This window comes from Dermacentor albipictus, chromosome 2, assembly GCF_038994185.2.
Source record: "Dermacentor albipictus isolate Rhodes 1998 colony chromosome 2, USDA_Dalb.pri_finalv2, whole genome shotgun sequence".
In the NCBI taxonomy this organism is placed as follows: Eukaryota; Metazoa; Arthropoda; class Arachnida; order Ixodida; family Ixodidae; genus Dermacentor; species Dermacentor albipictus.
In genome coordinates this window covers 182928813-182945577 of record NC_091822.1, presented here as the reverse complement: position 1 = coordinate 182945577, position 16765 = coordinate 182928813, and the positions used below count along the sequence as shown (strand labels likewise).

Genomic DNA, 16765 nt, shown 5'->3' with positions numbered 1-16765 from the left:
ACTGCCTCAGTGCCAAGTATGGCTCTCGTTGCTGCCTTGAAGCCATTTAAGATATGAGCCACAGCAGTCATCATTTACACTGCAGGAGTTCATCTCATTAGCCTATAATGAATATGTTATGCTGGAAAGAATATTGTACGAGGGAAAGGCGGTGTTTAAAGTAAAAGCTTTGAGCAGCAATGGCATTACGATATAGTGGCCGACTTCCTCTCCCTCCTAATTTTACTTAACTAAGAAAGGCTGAATGAGAAACAGGCACGTGAAATATCCACCAACCGCACGTGCAATCACTGAAATTCTTAGATGAGCATGAACGTTGCGTAGCTTACAAGTTTCTGGCGTTCTGTTATAGGCTTTCGATTCACGTAGTTATATAAACGTCGCACCCAAACATGCAACAGGAGGATTACGCTTCTGTGCCTCAACAATGCACACTAATAAATTTACCGCTACAAGCACTTACTTTTCAGTGATCCAAATGTACGAGGCGTGCACCGCACGTATGCCTGCCTGTGTAGACGCTAAGTTTAGCGAATTAATTCTGCAAGCAAAAGAAACCGTAAGCTAGATTGCCGGAGCCTCACAGCCTGTTGATCTAAATCCAAAATACAGGCGCACAACCAAACGGTTATGATGATCTCATTGATCCAGTATAGTCTCTGCTTCACATGGCATATCACGCGTGCATTCCAAATAGTCGCAGACTTTGACAAAGAAAACGAAAAAGAAAATTCTGAGCCCTTCCACTATGTGAAGATGAAAGACCAGCGAGCTGTATTACTGAATAGCTATATTGAAACACAAACAAGCTGCCAGCCGTGTACAAACTCAGACTGCAACTTGAAAAGTGCCCTTGGAGGCCTTCCGTACATTCCACAAAATAAACATATATTGATCCTGCCACCTATATGACTAAGCACCCTTGATTAAAAAGTCCCTCGTTCTCTCCTGTTACTATGTTAACCTGTTACTGTCATAAAGCCGCACCGTCCCAGCAGTGATACATATCGATACTCATTTTTTCCGGATGCGATAGAAATGTGGAACCAATTGCCAAACGCTATTGCTAGCCAAAAGGATGTCACCGACTTTGAAAATGCTGCTGAGGCGTATTTACGGGAGTTTTCAATTTAGTTTTGAAGTGCCAAGTGATATGTGCGACTTGATGTTCATTGTACGTATTTCGATAAATGTCAGAAGTGTGCTGAACAGCATTCAAGTGAACATCTTATTCACCGTGAATTGACAAGTGTTAAGTAACTTTACGTACGTTGACATTGTCCACATTTGATGTAATTGTATTACCCTCTCTGTTATGACCCTCTATGAGGGTTGGCAGTATTAATAAATAAATAAAAACAAATTTACATTTGCAGGCGCAAGTTGTAATCAGGTTGATATCGCTGGAAAATGCCTTCGTCCTGCAGCGGACATAAAACAGGCTGATGATGATGACAGGTACGTCACACATCCACAGCGTGGGATTTGAAAGACAGAGAGAAAAAGAAAAGAGGGGAAAGGCAAGGAGGTTAACCAGAGGGGAAGGAGATATTTAAAAATATACGAGTTAAGATAGGGGCATGGACGTCCACATTCCTATGTTAATGCAACCGGGCATTATCATCATGACGTGCGTCAAATCACAGACAGATGAAAAAAGAAGAGCCTCAGGCGGCGTCCTTTACTTTTACTTTTCAGATAGCTATGCATTCATCTGTTACTGAAGCGTCTGCGAACACGTGACAAGAATCCACGTTCATGTTACAAGCTTGAAACAGTTACAAGTAGCGTGCTACTTGGCGTGCTACGTTCACACACAACTATACACAAGTTTTGAACCGCTACATATGACAGCAGCACTAATAATGCTGGTGAACAGTTTTTAAATGGTTACTGTCTTGTTTGTGACGACACCACTGCAGGCAATCACCTAAATCTATCGCGTCAACAGCGTGGGGATGTTCACAAAAAATTTGAGTTTACACAAAGAATACAGAGCAAATGAAAATACCAACTATTTTGGGTTTGACAGTGCATCTCGCTCACTTTCAATACAACTCGTAAAGTGTATAGGCAAGAAACGCAAGAGCCCGGAACATTCCTCACATGAACAGATATGCAGTCACTAAGCCGATTGTGGCTCGTATGGTAGTTGGCCAAGCACTTGTACCACACGAGAGCACTGAAGCTCATAGCTATATCGCAGTGTCTCGACCTAAAGGGGCTTGAGAGTTGACAGTAGATTATCGATGTGGCTTCACCTAGAGCGAAGTCCAGCCCGGTTTAGATTCACAAAAGCTCAATCTCAAATGTCATCCCGTCATTGAGCGCGAGAACTAAGCGCCCCGCTTAGACACACGAGCAAGTTCCATGAGTCCTGTAAAAGCGATGATATCGCCAAGGTGCGTTTGCGCCACGTTCCTTTTATGATGCGTCTAAATCAAAAGTCCGCGGTATTGGGCGCTTTGGGCTAGACCACTTGCAAGCGCCTCGACAGCTCCTGCACCCAACTGCACTGCTCGTAGCGCCAGTTGAAGAAAACGTCGGGGTGTGTGCCGTTGTCGACGTAAACGGCCTTGGTGTCGCCGAAGGCCGACCACGGCACTTTCCTGCAGTGTGAATTGAGAATAGAAAACAGTTGAGAACTTGACAAGAAACCTGCCTTTTAAGAGGCAGTAGGTGCAGAGTAGGCAACTGTATACCAGGGAAACAATAATTAACAATGCTTGACGGCGCTGTCAAAACCAAAACTGTACCGAACTTAGATAGTCTGGATCAGTTCGTGCGGACTTTTGTGCAAGTGGTCTTCTTTCTGCACCCTTTACTTTTATCGGAAAAAACTCGAGAGGTGCCAATTGCTTTATCGATTGCATTGCCGAAAGAGCATAGTGAGGCTATGCAGAACGGGCACGCCACGTGCAACCCAATAGGTAATTATTAGGGGTGTGTGAATAGCGATTTTTGAGACCGAATCGAATACGAATCGAATAGTGACAGAAGATAAATCGAATCGAATACCTAATAGATATTAAATAGATTTCGGATATCGAACAGCCGTGGTCACACTTAATCTAAAACGATGTTCACATCCTATAGTATTCTTAAGGTCAGCATGTTTCCGTCATTAATAGCACGTTGTGAAGCGTTGCTTATTAAAACCATAAATGGAGCATTAGGAGCAAACAAGCAGTTTCTTCGTACGCATTCACGCGAAACTACAGCGAGCTCGAATGATCGCTGTATACATGGCGAGTAAAGTATAGCTACCAAAGTAACATAACACGCCCCATTACGAAAGCTCTGATGTTTTACGTCTGTACTATACCTGCGGAGGAGCTAATTTAACGTACTTTTGTTCCACTTTATGTTTAATTGGGTTTGGTTGATGTTTTGGAATATTTGAAACGTGTTCGAAAAATATTTGATTTTACGGATAGTGATTATTGGATTCGAAGACAGGATCGAATAGGACACTTTGATACGTTATTCAAAAGTTTCGATAATTCGCACACCCCTAGTAATTACGGAAGACGACTCTAAGCGACGTCCACATCCCAATCTTGCGAATTTCCAGCAAACGTACTTGTCGCGTGCGGTGGTGACACTCAATACCTTTGCATTCTCGGTCGTCATTAGTTGTCAACAAAGTAGCAGACTTGAAATAACTGCCTTATGTTAAAGCCATAACATGATGGAACCGAAAAGACGGCTGTAAATGCACTTGTATCTCTCCAGGAATGAAATGCGATTATTTGAGTGCTCCACCTTCGGCATCTGTTGCACCATGCTGAAAAGCATTTAGGCATCGAGAGATATTCAAAAGCGCACGAGTCGGTTCACTAAAACAAACTCCTCGCTAACCTTGTTTTACCCGCAAATGTACTTCTGCACTGCAAAAATAGTGTCAATTATGTATAAACGACCGCAGGCTCACATTGTTTAACATCGTTGAACCCTGTACCTAAGTTCATTGTTTAACATTTCACAGTTTAGGAGATGCTTCTCAAGATAATGACAATCATCGTAGTTTGCCTATTCATTGTGGTATTTCCAAACAGATGTCATTACCACAGCAGCCTAAACCGGAATTAATTTGAGAATAGTGTTTTCCACGTGAATGCTAGTTTTTTTTTTTCATTAGCCTGGCAAACTAGGTGGAGGGGGGGTGAGGGAACGTAAGTATTACAACCATGAAACAGCCATGCTAGCTACGCAACCGCGTCGCTTCAAGCCTTCGTTCTTCTTCCTTGAAGACGAGAAGCAACTCACCCGCTCTTCGCGAAAGCGATGGTGTAGTTCAAGTTCATCATGGGTCTGTAAACTTGGCGTTTCACATTCGCGTACACGTAGGCAACGCCTTCCATCTTGGTGATAGCCGTCGCCATCTCCACCAGAGGGCAGTAGTAGACGGCGTCGGCTAGAAAGTCCACGGCGCCAGAAATCGCGTTCTTTTCGAGCGATTCCACGGCGCTATCGGGCAACTCCTCGAGCAGCTTCGGCGCGCTCCGCATCGTGAAGAAGTGCACGAGGCGTCCCATCACGTGCCGGGGTGGCGTGCTCTCGGAGATGCCTTCCGACTTGGCTATCTCGTCGTCGAACAGCGCTTGACCGTCTTCCCTGCTGTAACCGCACAGGACGCTCACGTCTTTCAGCGGCCTCAACGGCATGGCGCTCCACGGCGCGACGGCGCCCAAAGACGGACGGCCCGGCCCGGTGTTGCTGTCCAGGTTCGGAACGAAGCGAAGCGGCGGCTTCATCGTCGCGCTCGCCTCCAGCAGCGACCGCGCGCTCACATTCCTCAGGCACTGCAGCAGTGCGGTCGCATCGGCGGTTTTCGACGTGCCTGCGCATTCCTTTAGGTTTACCCCGATCATCTTGGCGTTGTCCATGCCTATGTTTCGCGGAAGCAAAGACCCAGCCACCAAGCCGTGCAAGATGAGTCGCTTGAAGAATGCCGCCATCCGGAAGTTGGGCGTCAGCAGATCCAGCGAGAGCAACACGCCGCCGGAGCCCACGCCTAGGCCGACCATCGTCTTGGGATCGCCGTGGAAGGCGGCGACGTTGTTGCGAAGCCAGGTCAGGGCCTTGACGAGGTCGCTGAAACCGGCGTTGCTCGGCATGCCTGTCCAAGGGGTTCGCAAGAAGCCGAATACGCCGAGCCTGAAGTTGATCGCCACCACGACGACGTCTGCGGAGGCGATCTCTCGGCAGGCTTTTTCGTGGTTGGACACGTGCCCGGTCTGGAACCATTCGGACGACACGACCACCAGGACCGTCTTGAGCGACTCTTCGCGCGTGCACAGGAAGGGTGTCCAGATGGAAAGCGTCAGGCATTCCTCGCGCATTTCGTCAAGCAGGGTCTCATTGGTCGAATTCTGGAAGCAATGTGGCCCGTGCTGGTCGGCTTGAAACGTTCCCTTCGCTCGCGCGAAAGAAATCACAGGAAAAGGAAAAGGCGTTAGCGACCGAGCTCTCATACATTAGTGAACAGGTGAAGGGCGTTGTGCCAAGTTCGGGGGGTAAACTTTGGCTCATTAGTAAAGCATGTTGTCAGGAGCCCTGTCTGCCTTTTTCTATATTCGCTGTACGCTCAAGGTACCATGCGTGCATACTAGGTGATCACATGTATAAAATGCAAATATACATATACATTACCTTTTCTTAGCTCCACCGTGTCTTTTGTTCAGAACTTCATCGTACGTCCTGAAATCTACAGCTTATACACTCAAGCAATCACATCACGAGGCCACTAAGTATTCCGACCAGCAATTTAAAAAGCAATGAGCATTTAGGATACGATTTTAGCCTTGCATGGCGTCGTTGGAACTAAGGCGGATAAATTAGCCAAAATTATAGAAAATTACAGCCTATAACGCACTTCTCTAGAGCAGGGGAGTGGTTTGCTGCAGATTAAGCTTACACCGTCTGCCGAAGGTTGGTACTGAACGCACACCGAAGACCGACTGCTGCTACACTGAGCAGCAGGTGGCGGGACAGTTTAACGAATGCCTTCGCAAAGCCGGACGGCGTTCCACGCTGGTCTGACTTAGACATATTACATATTACATCTGACATATTATTTTTTACCAAAAACAATGTCTTATTCGGGCCTTGGGACACACTGGCACATGCCACAATAAACGGTCCAAATGCGACCCTGTCTCATTTCTAACGTTGAGCGCATGCTCATGAAGGATAGTGTCGTTGCCTTCTGGTGCTTTATTAACAAGTTTTGCGCTGCTCTGGACCTACAGTGGATGCCACAAACGGCAGAAGGCGCAAACATGCGTCTGGACACACTGCTATCACGGTATAACAGGTGCTCAGAAGTCTGTGCATAAAGGACCAATACGAAACAACCCAGTGCATACATAGCAAAAATAAGAGGCATTCTGCGTTTTTGCGGATAGATGTTATTGCCGCGCTGGAAGAGCCATGTGAGAGCTGCTCTGCAGGGCCACTGTGTAAAAAAAAAAATCTCCTTTCTTTTGGTTTTAGCATAAACATTTCGTTTCTTCCTCGCAGATTGACGTATCGCAAGCGAGTACAGGAGTACAATTACAGGCATGTCGGTATCGACGGCGTAGTTGAAGCGGTTGACGCCACTCGTCGACCTGCCGTAAGGAATGCCGAAGAACTGCCGGACTGGCTTCTTGCCGGCGCCCACGGGGCCAGGACTTCGCCGGCCCCGGATCTCGCCGCTGTCGATCCACACGCTCAGCTGTGCGGCGTCGGTGCACGAGGATGTTCGGTGCGGGGTCATGCGGTCGGCGTTCGCCGACGTAGACCCGCCGCCCGACTTCCTCCTCGTGTTCCTGGAACGCGGCCACATGAAGTACGCTGACAGCAGAAAGATGACCACGAACAGCATCACAGAGCCGCCGATGGTTACCACGTGAGCCCTGCGCGGGAACGATCTTAATCAGCCGCGGAACCAGCTCGGAATGAAGCAAAACACGTGCATGCGCGTGTCTTCAGTCCGCGCTGCGGCAGATCCATATTCGCAAATGCAAATGCATATTCGCAAATGCTCCTGCAGTGCCTGAAAACTTCCGCTGTCATTCTTAGAGAGGCATTAAATTAGACTAGAAAGTCCTTAGGTGTGGCGCGCGCGGGCAACACAACAGCAACTTTACATCTGCAACGTCATAACTATACATCTGTAAAGTCATTCATGAGTCGACTCACTCTGACTCACTCGGACTGACCCGTCAGTCTGAGTCAGTCCGTCTGTTATCAGTGCGTCACTCGGTTGAATAGAACTGGTAACTTGGTGCGGTAAAAACCACAGACACAAGAAAGGTGGACAAAGACAAGCGCTTGGTGACACTGTGCGAGAGAAAAATTTTAATGTATGCAACGTTGTGTCGCTAAATTACAGTGCGCCGTATAGGAAGTAAAAAAAAAAAAAAGCTTGTAATTCGAATGTAACCACGATATTCTCCGTTTACGAATACCAATATGAGCGCGTTTATACGTCTCAAAAGGCTGTTTTCTACGCTTTTGCACGTAATCAATACGGATGGCGATAAAAGCAAGCGCAAAAAAGAGGACGCGCAGAGATGGACGCGTTGAGGCACCGCACCACGTGCCGCAACCTCTAGCTCTAGCGACGCCCCTGCCTGCTAAATGGCTATCTTTAATTGCATGCCTACAGTGGTTGTACAACGATAAACTTCATTAATTGACAGTCATACATAAACATCAGATGCTTTCTCCCATGAGACAGGGCGTCCATTTATGCCTCCTTCTGACAACACTTCCACGCGCGCATCGCTAGCACTGGGCAATGTGTCGTCGTGAGGCTAAATGAAGGGGACTACGCTGAACAGGTTCGTGAATCTATATATATATATATATATGTATATATATATATATATATATATATGTATATATATATATATATATGTATATATATATATATATATATATATTTATATATATAAAATTATTTAGTCATACTGTTAACCCTCACTTGAGGGTCGTTACAGGGAGGGTCAGTACTTGCATTGTACATAGAACCAGCATTGGAGATTTCTAGGAGAACATTTGTATACATAGAACATTTGTAGAAAAAAAAAACACACAGCTACATGCAAGGAACAAATAGCAGCTATACAGTGTGAGCGAAATACTTATCAAGGCCAACCTCAAAATCACTCACAGCATTTTTTTGTACCACATCATTCGGTAATTCATTCCATTTTTTAATAGCGTCAGGAAAGAAAGAAAAGCGGAATAAGTCTGTTCGAGCTATTATTGGTTGCACGAATGTACTGCGTGTTGTTCGTGGTAACCTTTTGTGAAAGAGCGTCAGATAATCATCCTTATTTATTTTCACATCTGCGTGTAGTATTTGAAAAAGCAATTTCAATCGCTGCTTCTGCCTTCTTGATTCCAGTGGTTATATATATATATATATATATATATATATATATATATATATATATATATATATATATATATATATATATATATATATATATATATATGTATAGATATTATGTGCACGAACCGGAACTGAACCAGAAAGAAATCAGAGCGCGTTGACGCCGAAGCGAACCGGCATTTTTCTTTTTGCCTCGGCACCCCGGTTTGATTAGCAGCGAACGCTGTTGAATAGCGTGCGGAGAACAGTGTGCAAGAGAGTGCATGCATGGCTGCATGTATGTAGACGTGAGTGTGAAGGTGACGTTTAAGCGAACTCTGGTATTGCTCTGTATCCACGTTCCTTTTATGGTGAGCTGGTAATTCACGTGAATTATAAACCTGTGAGTTCGAATAATACAAGTAAGCGGGTGATTGCATGAAATGGAATCTGGTTCCGTAATTGCGGTAGTTATGAGTTTGTTCCTATTTACCCGAATACGAGTGAGCCCGAGTTAATGCACCTCCGTGCGCCTAAATGGGCCTGCCTGTGACTGATTTTGGCGAGTCTGAGTACAAATGAACTTAGGTCAGTTTGTCCTTGATTAGTTTGGGTTCGAGTGATCAAGCCCGATTGAATATAATTTTGGTGAGTGTGAGTACGAATGAGCTCGGCTGATTAGTGTTTTGACGAGTCTGAGGTGGGAGAGATAGCTGCGCAAGATAGCATATCTTGACGTAATAGTTCTGCGGAAACCCGCAAGGTGGAGATAACTAATTAATAAAGGGGAATTATTATTTAATAAAGCCTTTATTAACAGCATATTTTGTGAGTGAGTACTAGTGACTCCCATTCATTTTACTGACGTGTACCTGCAACCACAGTCGGCTAGTCAACCAATCCGACGTAAAACAATAGTCGACCAAAGAATGCGAAGTTGCATCAGTAAAATAACGCTTCAGCATTATCAAAGTGGTCATTAAAAACGAGGTGAGCCCTGTTCAGCTGAAAAACACTACGACGGCAGACAGGTGGCGCCGCCGTCGTTAAGTTTCCACACCATGGAGTTCACGTTAACGTCAAGCATTTCTCCAGCATGCACGTGGGTCTATCGTTAAACAATCCTACGTAAGCAAGCATCACATTCTGAACAAATCGGAGATTCAACATCAGGAATATTTATTACGTATTTTGCATGCCACAAAACTAACCAGAATGTTGTTTTCGTGGGACGTAAATGACGCAGTTTCTCACCGTGTTAGTGCCCAAAGATTGCCGAAACAATGACGACAGCGCACTTTATCGTACGACACTTTGCTTCTTACAACTCAGCGCCTGTGTTGTGTTCTTCGTTCAGTCCTCGTCTTTTGCCGTGGGCAAACATGTCCATATTGAATCACCAACTCGCCCAAGCTTCCACTTTATCAAGTTTCTTGACGAAGGCCGTTTTTCACCAGTTCATCACTGTTATCGTCGCGCGGAGCGAGACGCGTCTGCTGTTCAGTCGTCTCTCTTGTTTACGCGGCTTGCCAATGTGCCAAGATGGCAAGATGGATGACAGTGATTGCCATTTATACCGACAAACCGCTTCGAAATCCATGGTGTAGCGCTGACGCTTCGCGAAACTGAAAGGGGGGTGGGGAGTCAAATTGCGTGATTTTAAGGTGCTGTATAGCTAACCATGATCCGATTGTGAGGTACGCCGTAATGTGGGACACCGGAATAATTTTGACCATCTGGGATTCTTTAATGTGCAGCTAAATCTGAATACATTAGTGATTTTGCATTATATCCCCGCCTAATTACCGCCACCCTGGCCGGGATCATACTGGCGACCCAGAAGTTAAGGGCGCAAAACTATAGCCACTGAGCTGCCCCGGTGTATTAAAGGGCGGGATGGCTAGCCTTCGTTTCCTTCTATGATTGTGTGCGCCATTTTCCGCCAAAATAAATGAAAATAATACTTTGGAAGGGTACATGACTCATATTGCTAAGCCAGTAATAGTTGCCCTGACGAAAACATATTTCCCTTGCCGGAGCGTTGCTGGTTTTGTCTAAATTGGTTTAGTCTGGCTCCATATAGCGTTTCTTTTAACAGGCCTAGTGAAAGCTTTCAAGCTCGTAATCTCCGAGAAATTCACACAATCTGTACTCAAAAAGCGCTTGCACGCCCCAGGTATAGAGTGCGCATCTCCTGTCAGATTGGGTGGACGCTACACCTGCATGGAGCATGCACAAGATAGTTACCAGTGTGTATGATTCACGCATCTGTAGTCGCGCTTTATCATATTACTTTCTGTTGGTCTTCGCTTCTATGAAATTGTCTGTCTGTCTGTCTGTCTGTCTGTCTGCACTTGCCCTGTCTTGCTGCTGAACGTGGTGGCAGGCTGCGTCGTGGGGCGTCGTCTGAGATGTTCTGGAGTGCCGCAGGGAGTCGGGACACGCGGCCTCGCGTGGTGCACCGGCGTCTCCGGCTCGGCGAACACGGCCTTCTTGGTCCCCTCGGTGGCCGAGCGGACGTTGAAGTGGCACTGCACGCGAGAAACGCAGCCGTACAGTGCGCGACGGTGGCGGTAACTGTTCAACGGCAAGAGTTTTTATGCGAAGCATGCTAGCCGAACAACCACGCTCTTCCTTGCTGCGCCGCGCACGGCCGCGTAGCTACCATATGACGTCATAACAGCTGCAAAAGCAGACTCAACTCGTGCGCTCGCTTGCGGCCGCGTAGCTACATAGCCGGGTCTCAGCTCGTGCGCTCGCCTGCATGAGTTGTTTCTTCGTCTAGCCGAACCAAATATAGCCAAGCAACAGCAGTTCACCAGGCTAAACAGTGGTTCAACAACTAAAATAAAGGCTAGTATGCTTCGCATCCTGGGCTTAACCTTAGCTAATCCACATCAATTTTTTTATTTTATAACCCGGTTTATTGAGCACTCAGAAACGCGACCGTCTATGTCGAGCGTCAGACACCGAGAGCGCAAACCCCTCTTCGTCGGCGGCCCAATGATGATAGTGCGTCCATAGGGTGCGCCAGTCTTCTTCGCTACAAATTTATTTATTTATTTATTCATTTATTTATTTATTTACTAAAGCGAATCTTTCTTTGGCTCTTACGCTCTCATCTCTTCTCCTAGCTTGAACTCTCTCATATTGACTGAGCGCCTACTCAAATCACCCTACTTATTAGAGGTGGTTGCTCTGCGTCTTTGTTAGAGATTTAAGGTAATTCGCAAGGCAAGCCGATCATGAAGATGGTGCTGCGTCAAAGCGCCCACATACCTCATAGCAATAACCAATGGAGCTAAATAATGTGAGTTGCCAGCAGCGTATATGTCGACTACAGTATACCAGGAAGATCGCGCTTGATTTTTGCAATTACGCATCGATAATTTCTTCCCCATTCTTAAAATTTATTTTCACGTCCTTAAGGTAACTCAGGGGCTATAAGAAATGATGTAGTAGGTGTCTGTAGATTAATTTGGGCCACCGGTGTTTATGGCGTGTTCCCGAACACTGTACAAAAGTGTACACTGATGCCCTGAAGATATTCCGATAAGCGGATAATATGCATGGAGTTTTGATGCGAAATTTTTCTTTACCTTTGTCATCAAGACGAAGATGAAGCGAGACCAGAGCGCGTGCTTGGTACAAGAGTTGTGCCGCTGCTCCAAGATTTCAGCGTGTAACTCGGTGAATAAACACTTTTACAGTTTGGTGGCGAATGTGCTGGGCACTGCCACTTCACGCTGGAGTTCCTAAGCCAGACCTAAACACGGGGCCCGGATAGTGCTACTATGTCGACCGACTCTCCTAGGCAACCAAAGCCGTCGAACGGACGACGATCTGCGTCACCGCCCACCGTCTGCGCGACTCCGTCATCCTCAGCAGCACCGGCCGTATACTGATGCTGGCGTCCTTTGAACGTGTAAACGTTCTTACAAAGTGGGACGATTCTGTAAAATTAATGAATGTCACCTTCTACCTCGTGGCCGTTGCGCACCTAGGGTTTTGTAAACAAGAAGCACGTATACCAGCTTGTCCTGCGTTCAAAGTTGTCTTTGCAGACTTGTTTGAAAGTCCCGCCGGGCGGTAGCCCTACAACAACTGGCTTAGTTACCAGGCGATACCTTCACTAGCTATACGAAGACGTTATGTGCAAAAGCGTTAAGCCGACGGTGACCAAAGCCGACAGAATTAGCCAGGTTGTTAGGTGAATTAAGGACGAAGCGTTTCAGATGCTTCTCACCAGGCAGTGTTGCAAGTTCTGTCAAGTGCTGCCAAAGCTTTGACGAGCTGCGTCGCAAAAGAGTTTCCACTCCCCACGCCATTCCTCAAGCCCACATCTGTCTCCAGCTTAGCGCTTCAGCCTGGCAAAAACGACTTCGGTGAACTCCCCCTCCTTCCGATTATGGCGTTCATTCACGAGGCGGCGGACTGCCGGCTTTCAACGCTACTTCTTCCTCAGGAACCTGCACGGCCTCTGCCTTGGTGTCTTAAGCAAGTGACTGCATTTATGACACCTGACCCCCTGGGCGTCACAATGTGCGGGTGACCGCCCCGCTAGCTGTGCCGAAGTCGCCACCAGAATCGCATCGCCCCACTTTTCGTATTGACCCGCGCACTTGTTAATCTTTTCCCGGTGACCATTATCATCGAATAACAACTGCTCCAAAGTTATCACTCGGCGCAAGACGCGCTTTCATGTATCGGAACTTTCTCGAATGTTGTCACTGATTCCATATAGAGAAAGAGCCTTGTCTGTAATCATGTAATCAGAATGCACACGTGACGCGAATAGTGGTGTACGCGAGCACCAGCGGTTACGCTAGAATGAGCGATGATTGCGCTTAGATCAGATTTCGACGACCGACGACTGCGCTTGCAGCTATCGTTGTGCTTCGGGTGTTACTTGCTGTTCTTGGAATACATTCACCCTGTAAAGAATTAGATTTGTTCACCACAGCTTTGGCCCTGTGGTTCTCTTCACCATTACTGCAACTTGACAGTATTAATCACCAATGCACCAGATACCGGCCCCCGCGCCACGTCCCGCGCCTCCCCTGTTTTAATTGCGTAGCGTATGAGGGGCTCTCGGGCAAGGAGATTCATCAAGAATCTCCTTGCCCGAGAGATAGTGGGTAATTATTTTTTTTTCCGATTTTCTGGACACGTCTTTTATAATTGCTGTTACCACTTCCCGCCTCCTCGCGACATCGTAAAACATGGCAGAATGCAGCTGCAAAATTAAACTACGCAGTTACGCAATAAAAGTTTTCTTGGCAGCACATACCTTGGATGCCACGGTGCCCGTTCGTTCGGGTTCTAGGTCTGTGCCGACGATTATGGCGCAGTGCTTGCCGGTGCCAGGCCGAGATGGGCCCGCCTTGAGTGCTTCCATGCTTTCCTTATTTCCGAGATTGGAGGATTTCCTACACGTACCACCGAAAAAGCAGTTGCACACCGACAACTATCACTGCACAAGCAACTAATTATACTAGTGCAATCGTTTAAGTGATATTGCTCACGGGGGTACGCCCTGCAACACCTCACTAAATCATGTACAGCACAACGTCGTTATAACAAAGTCAGTGGGACATAAAATATAACTTCGTTATGTCATGTATTTCGTTAAAAGCGGTCATGATATGAAGTAGACATAGTAAAACGTGGGGCGTAAACTGCACAAGTGCGAGAGCTCGTGAGACCCACATTGAAACAAAGCCTCACTCTATGTGGCGACATGACGGTTGCGAAATTTCCCTCACTCCTGCCTATCGAGTATCCTTACGTGATTGTTCCGAGTGTTCCGAGTTTCGAGTGATTGTTCCGAGTGACCTCCGCAGCGATACTTGCGTTGGGAGGTTGGTACGAACCAAAGACATGAAACGCAAAGAGTCATCGTTTATGCGGCGCCGAGTTTGGCACGTTAAAGAACCCTACAGGTGGTTAAAGTTAATCCCAAGTCTCCCACTGCGGCGTGCCTAATGATCACGGAAATGTTTGCTTTTTGGGAGCGCAACATGCCGTGAACGCGATCGACTTAGAACCGCCGAAAAAGCGTGTACATTAAGAGTAAACAATCGTTAAAACAAAATCGTTATTTTGAATGTCACTTCAATTGAAGTTTCTCGTGGTTCGAATCAGAGATCATGCACTCTAGCCACGATTACACACACCATCATCACGTGCACTGCAATGTTTCGTGTGGCGAAATTGGCGAAATTGTGCTATGCTTGATTGCAACAACCATGTGACAAACAAGAGCGACGATCACAATGCTGAGGTTAGGTTCTCGATACCAGAGGCAATCAAGCATCAGTGCCAGAAGACCGCTGAGCTAACAGCACGAAGAAATGTGGCGTCGTCGCCTTACACGGACCACACCGCGACACACTGTAAAGTCTGCGGTAGACATTTTCTTTTTTTTTTTTTTTTGCTGGTGAAGCAACGTTGACGCTACTTTGCGCGGCGTAAATGGACGTGACACATAGGGGACTGCGTATTGTTAGCGGTTACGTTTACCCTGGTGGAAATTATAGATAGTTCACACTTTATTTTCGTGAAAGCATGCGCCTGTCTCTAGCCACTATTCAACAGTTAGCCGAGCTAAACAGAAGCACAGCATCCCGTGCTCCAGTTGAAGTGCGCAAGAACTGCATTTGAGAACGGCCGCGGGAAACCGGGCTCCCTTCCTGACAGTCGACATTCATCACACTGCTCACGCAATTCACATGGAGCGCGGAGTTCCGTGGGCTTGGAGCACGAGAAACGCAATTGCAAATAAATAAGGGAGGTCTGCTTACTTTCCCAACAGTGACAAATTGTGGGCGAACAGTTACACGGTTGCTGCACCCAGCTGCTTGTCAAGTAATTGTGGCCCTTCATTGACTTGTAAGCTTTAGTTACTTACGAGACACAAAACTTGTTGCGTTCGCGGGGTAGTATTTAGTCCCAGCGAGAGGGACACGAGGAAGAAGCCAAGCGTAGTGCTGAACTTCCCGCGAATTCGAGCGGATCGGCCAGCCGCACAGGCACATTTTCTTTTTCCATAGCGTATTGTTTTTGTGTTTGATTCAACACACGTGCGTACGCGCTTGAGGGCATTGTCGCACCAATCGACGCACCAATCGAGAGTCTAAATGGGACAGAGACTTTGTAAAGACGGTAAGTGCGTTTCAGCAGCGGCTTGCAGACGAACGTATGGAATCGCGACCAGCAAGATGGCGGCAACTGCGGACGACGTTGGCGCTCCTCGCGGATAACGTAAAGTGCGTACCCTCTATGCCCTATTGGAAATAAGACGTCTAGCGCTTGCTTCCCATTGGACGGCTTACTTGGAAGCAGTCGAGCGGGTTTCGACGTGGCTCGGCAGGCCGCCGCCGGGAGAGACGCTGGCGACGGAATGCAGCCCCGGCAGGTGCGGGTCATCGTCGGGACCGATGGTGACCTCGGCCGCGGGCGACATCACGTGCTCTGGCACCACTTGCTTCGGGGCGGTCGTGATCAGGCGCCCTTCCCACGGACTACCGTGCGTCTTGGGCCCATCGCTGGATTGGAGCCGGGAGGCGGCTTTCTGGGAGTGGCTGCGATTGCGCCGCGCTTGCATGGCAGTGCTGGTGCTGAAGGCGGCCGAGGAGTAACCGGAGGGCGACTGCCGCACTGTTACGAGGCCTTCTTCTTCTGGTCGCGTGCGGTGCGTTCACGAGAGGCAGCTGCTCTCGTGGTGGGGTGCGCTGACGTTGACGATGGTGGTTAGTGTACATGCCGACTTCAATTGTATATGCTCCATTTTAGGCACGTATTCGCGTAATGTAGTAAAATTTTCAATAACTTCTGACTTTATTATTCTCATTAATACTGTTACTACTATTGCACCCACCCGTTTCTTATTGTTCTGCCACATGCGTCTGGTATGTGCCTGTGGTATCCGTAACTTCTGGTTTCGGTTTTGGGTCTTTACATCAGGGTGCCACTCAGCGCCAAACGCTGCAAGTTGCCTCCTGTAAGTTGCCTCCTCAGAAATCCGTTTAGGCTTCATGCCGTATTCCTTTCATCCGGCCGCCCCGTAGAAGCTACAACAGTGCCGTTGTCTAGGATCATCATTATCAACAGCACCTCTAAAATTAAAATTTAATTATGGGGTTTCACGTGCCAAAACAATGATATGATTATGAGGAAAGCCGTAGTGGGGGACCCCGGAAATTTGGATCACCCGGGGTTCTTTAACGTGCACCTAAATCTAAGTACACGGGTGTTTTCGCATTTTGCCCCCATCGAAATGCAGCCGCCGTGGGCGGGATTGGATCCCGTGAACTCGTGCTTAGCAGCCCAACACCATAGCCACTAAGCAAAAATGTCGGGTACTTTAAACGTGCAAAAGCGGTGTGAGCGCACATC

General features: G+C 47.3%; 1 protein-coding gene across 1 annotated transcript; it reads right to left on the bottom strand.

Moving 5' to 3' along the window:
- Window positions 1-1651: 1651 nt before the first annotated feature.
- Window positions 1652-16107, bottom strand: LOC135920307 (cholinesterase-like). Its single transcript, XM_065454522.2, has 6 exons — window positions 15703-16107; window positions 13659-13797; window positions 10727-10899; window positions 6563-6902; window positions 4270-5417; window positions 1652-2609 (listed from the first exon to the last, which is right to left on the bottom strand). The coding sequence occupies exons 1-6, from the start codon at window positions 15972-15974 to the stop codon at window positions 2471-2473; spliced, it is 2211 nt and encodes a 736-aa protein (XP_065310594.1). The 5' UTR covers window positions 15975-16107; the 3' UTR covers window positions 1652-2470.
- Between the last annotated feature and the right edge of the window lie 658 nt (window positions 16108-16765).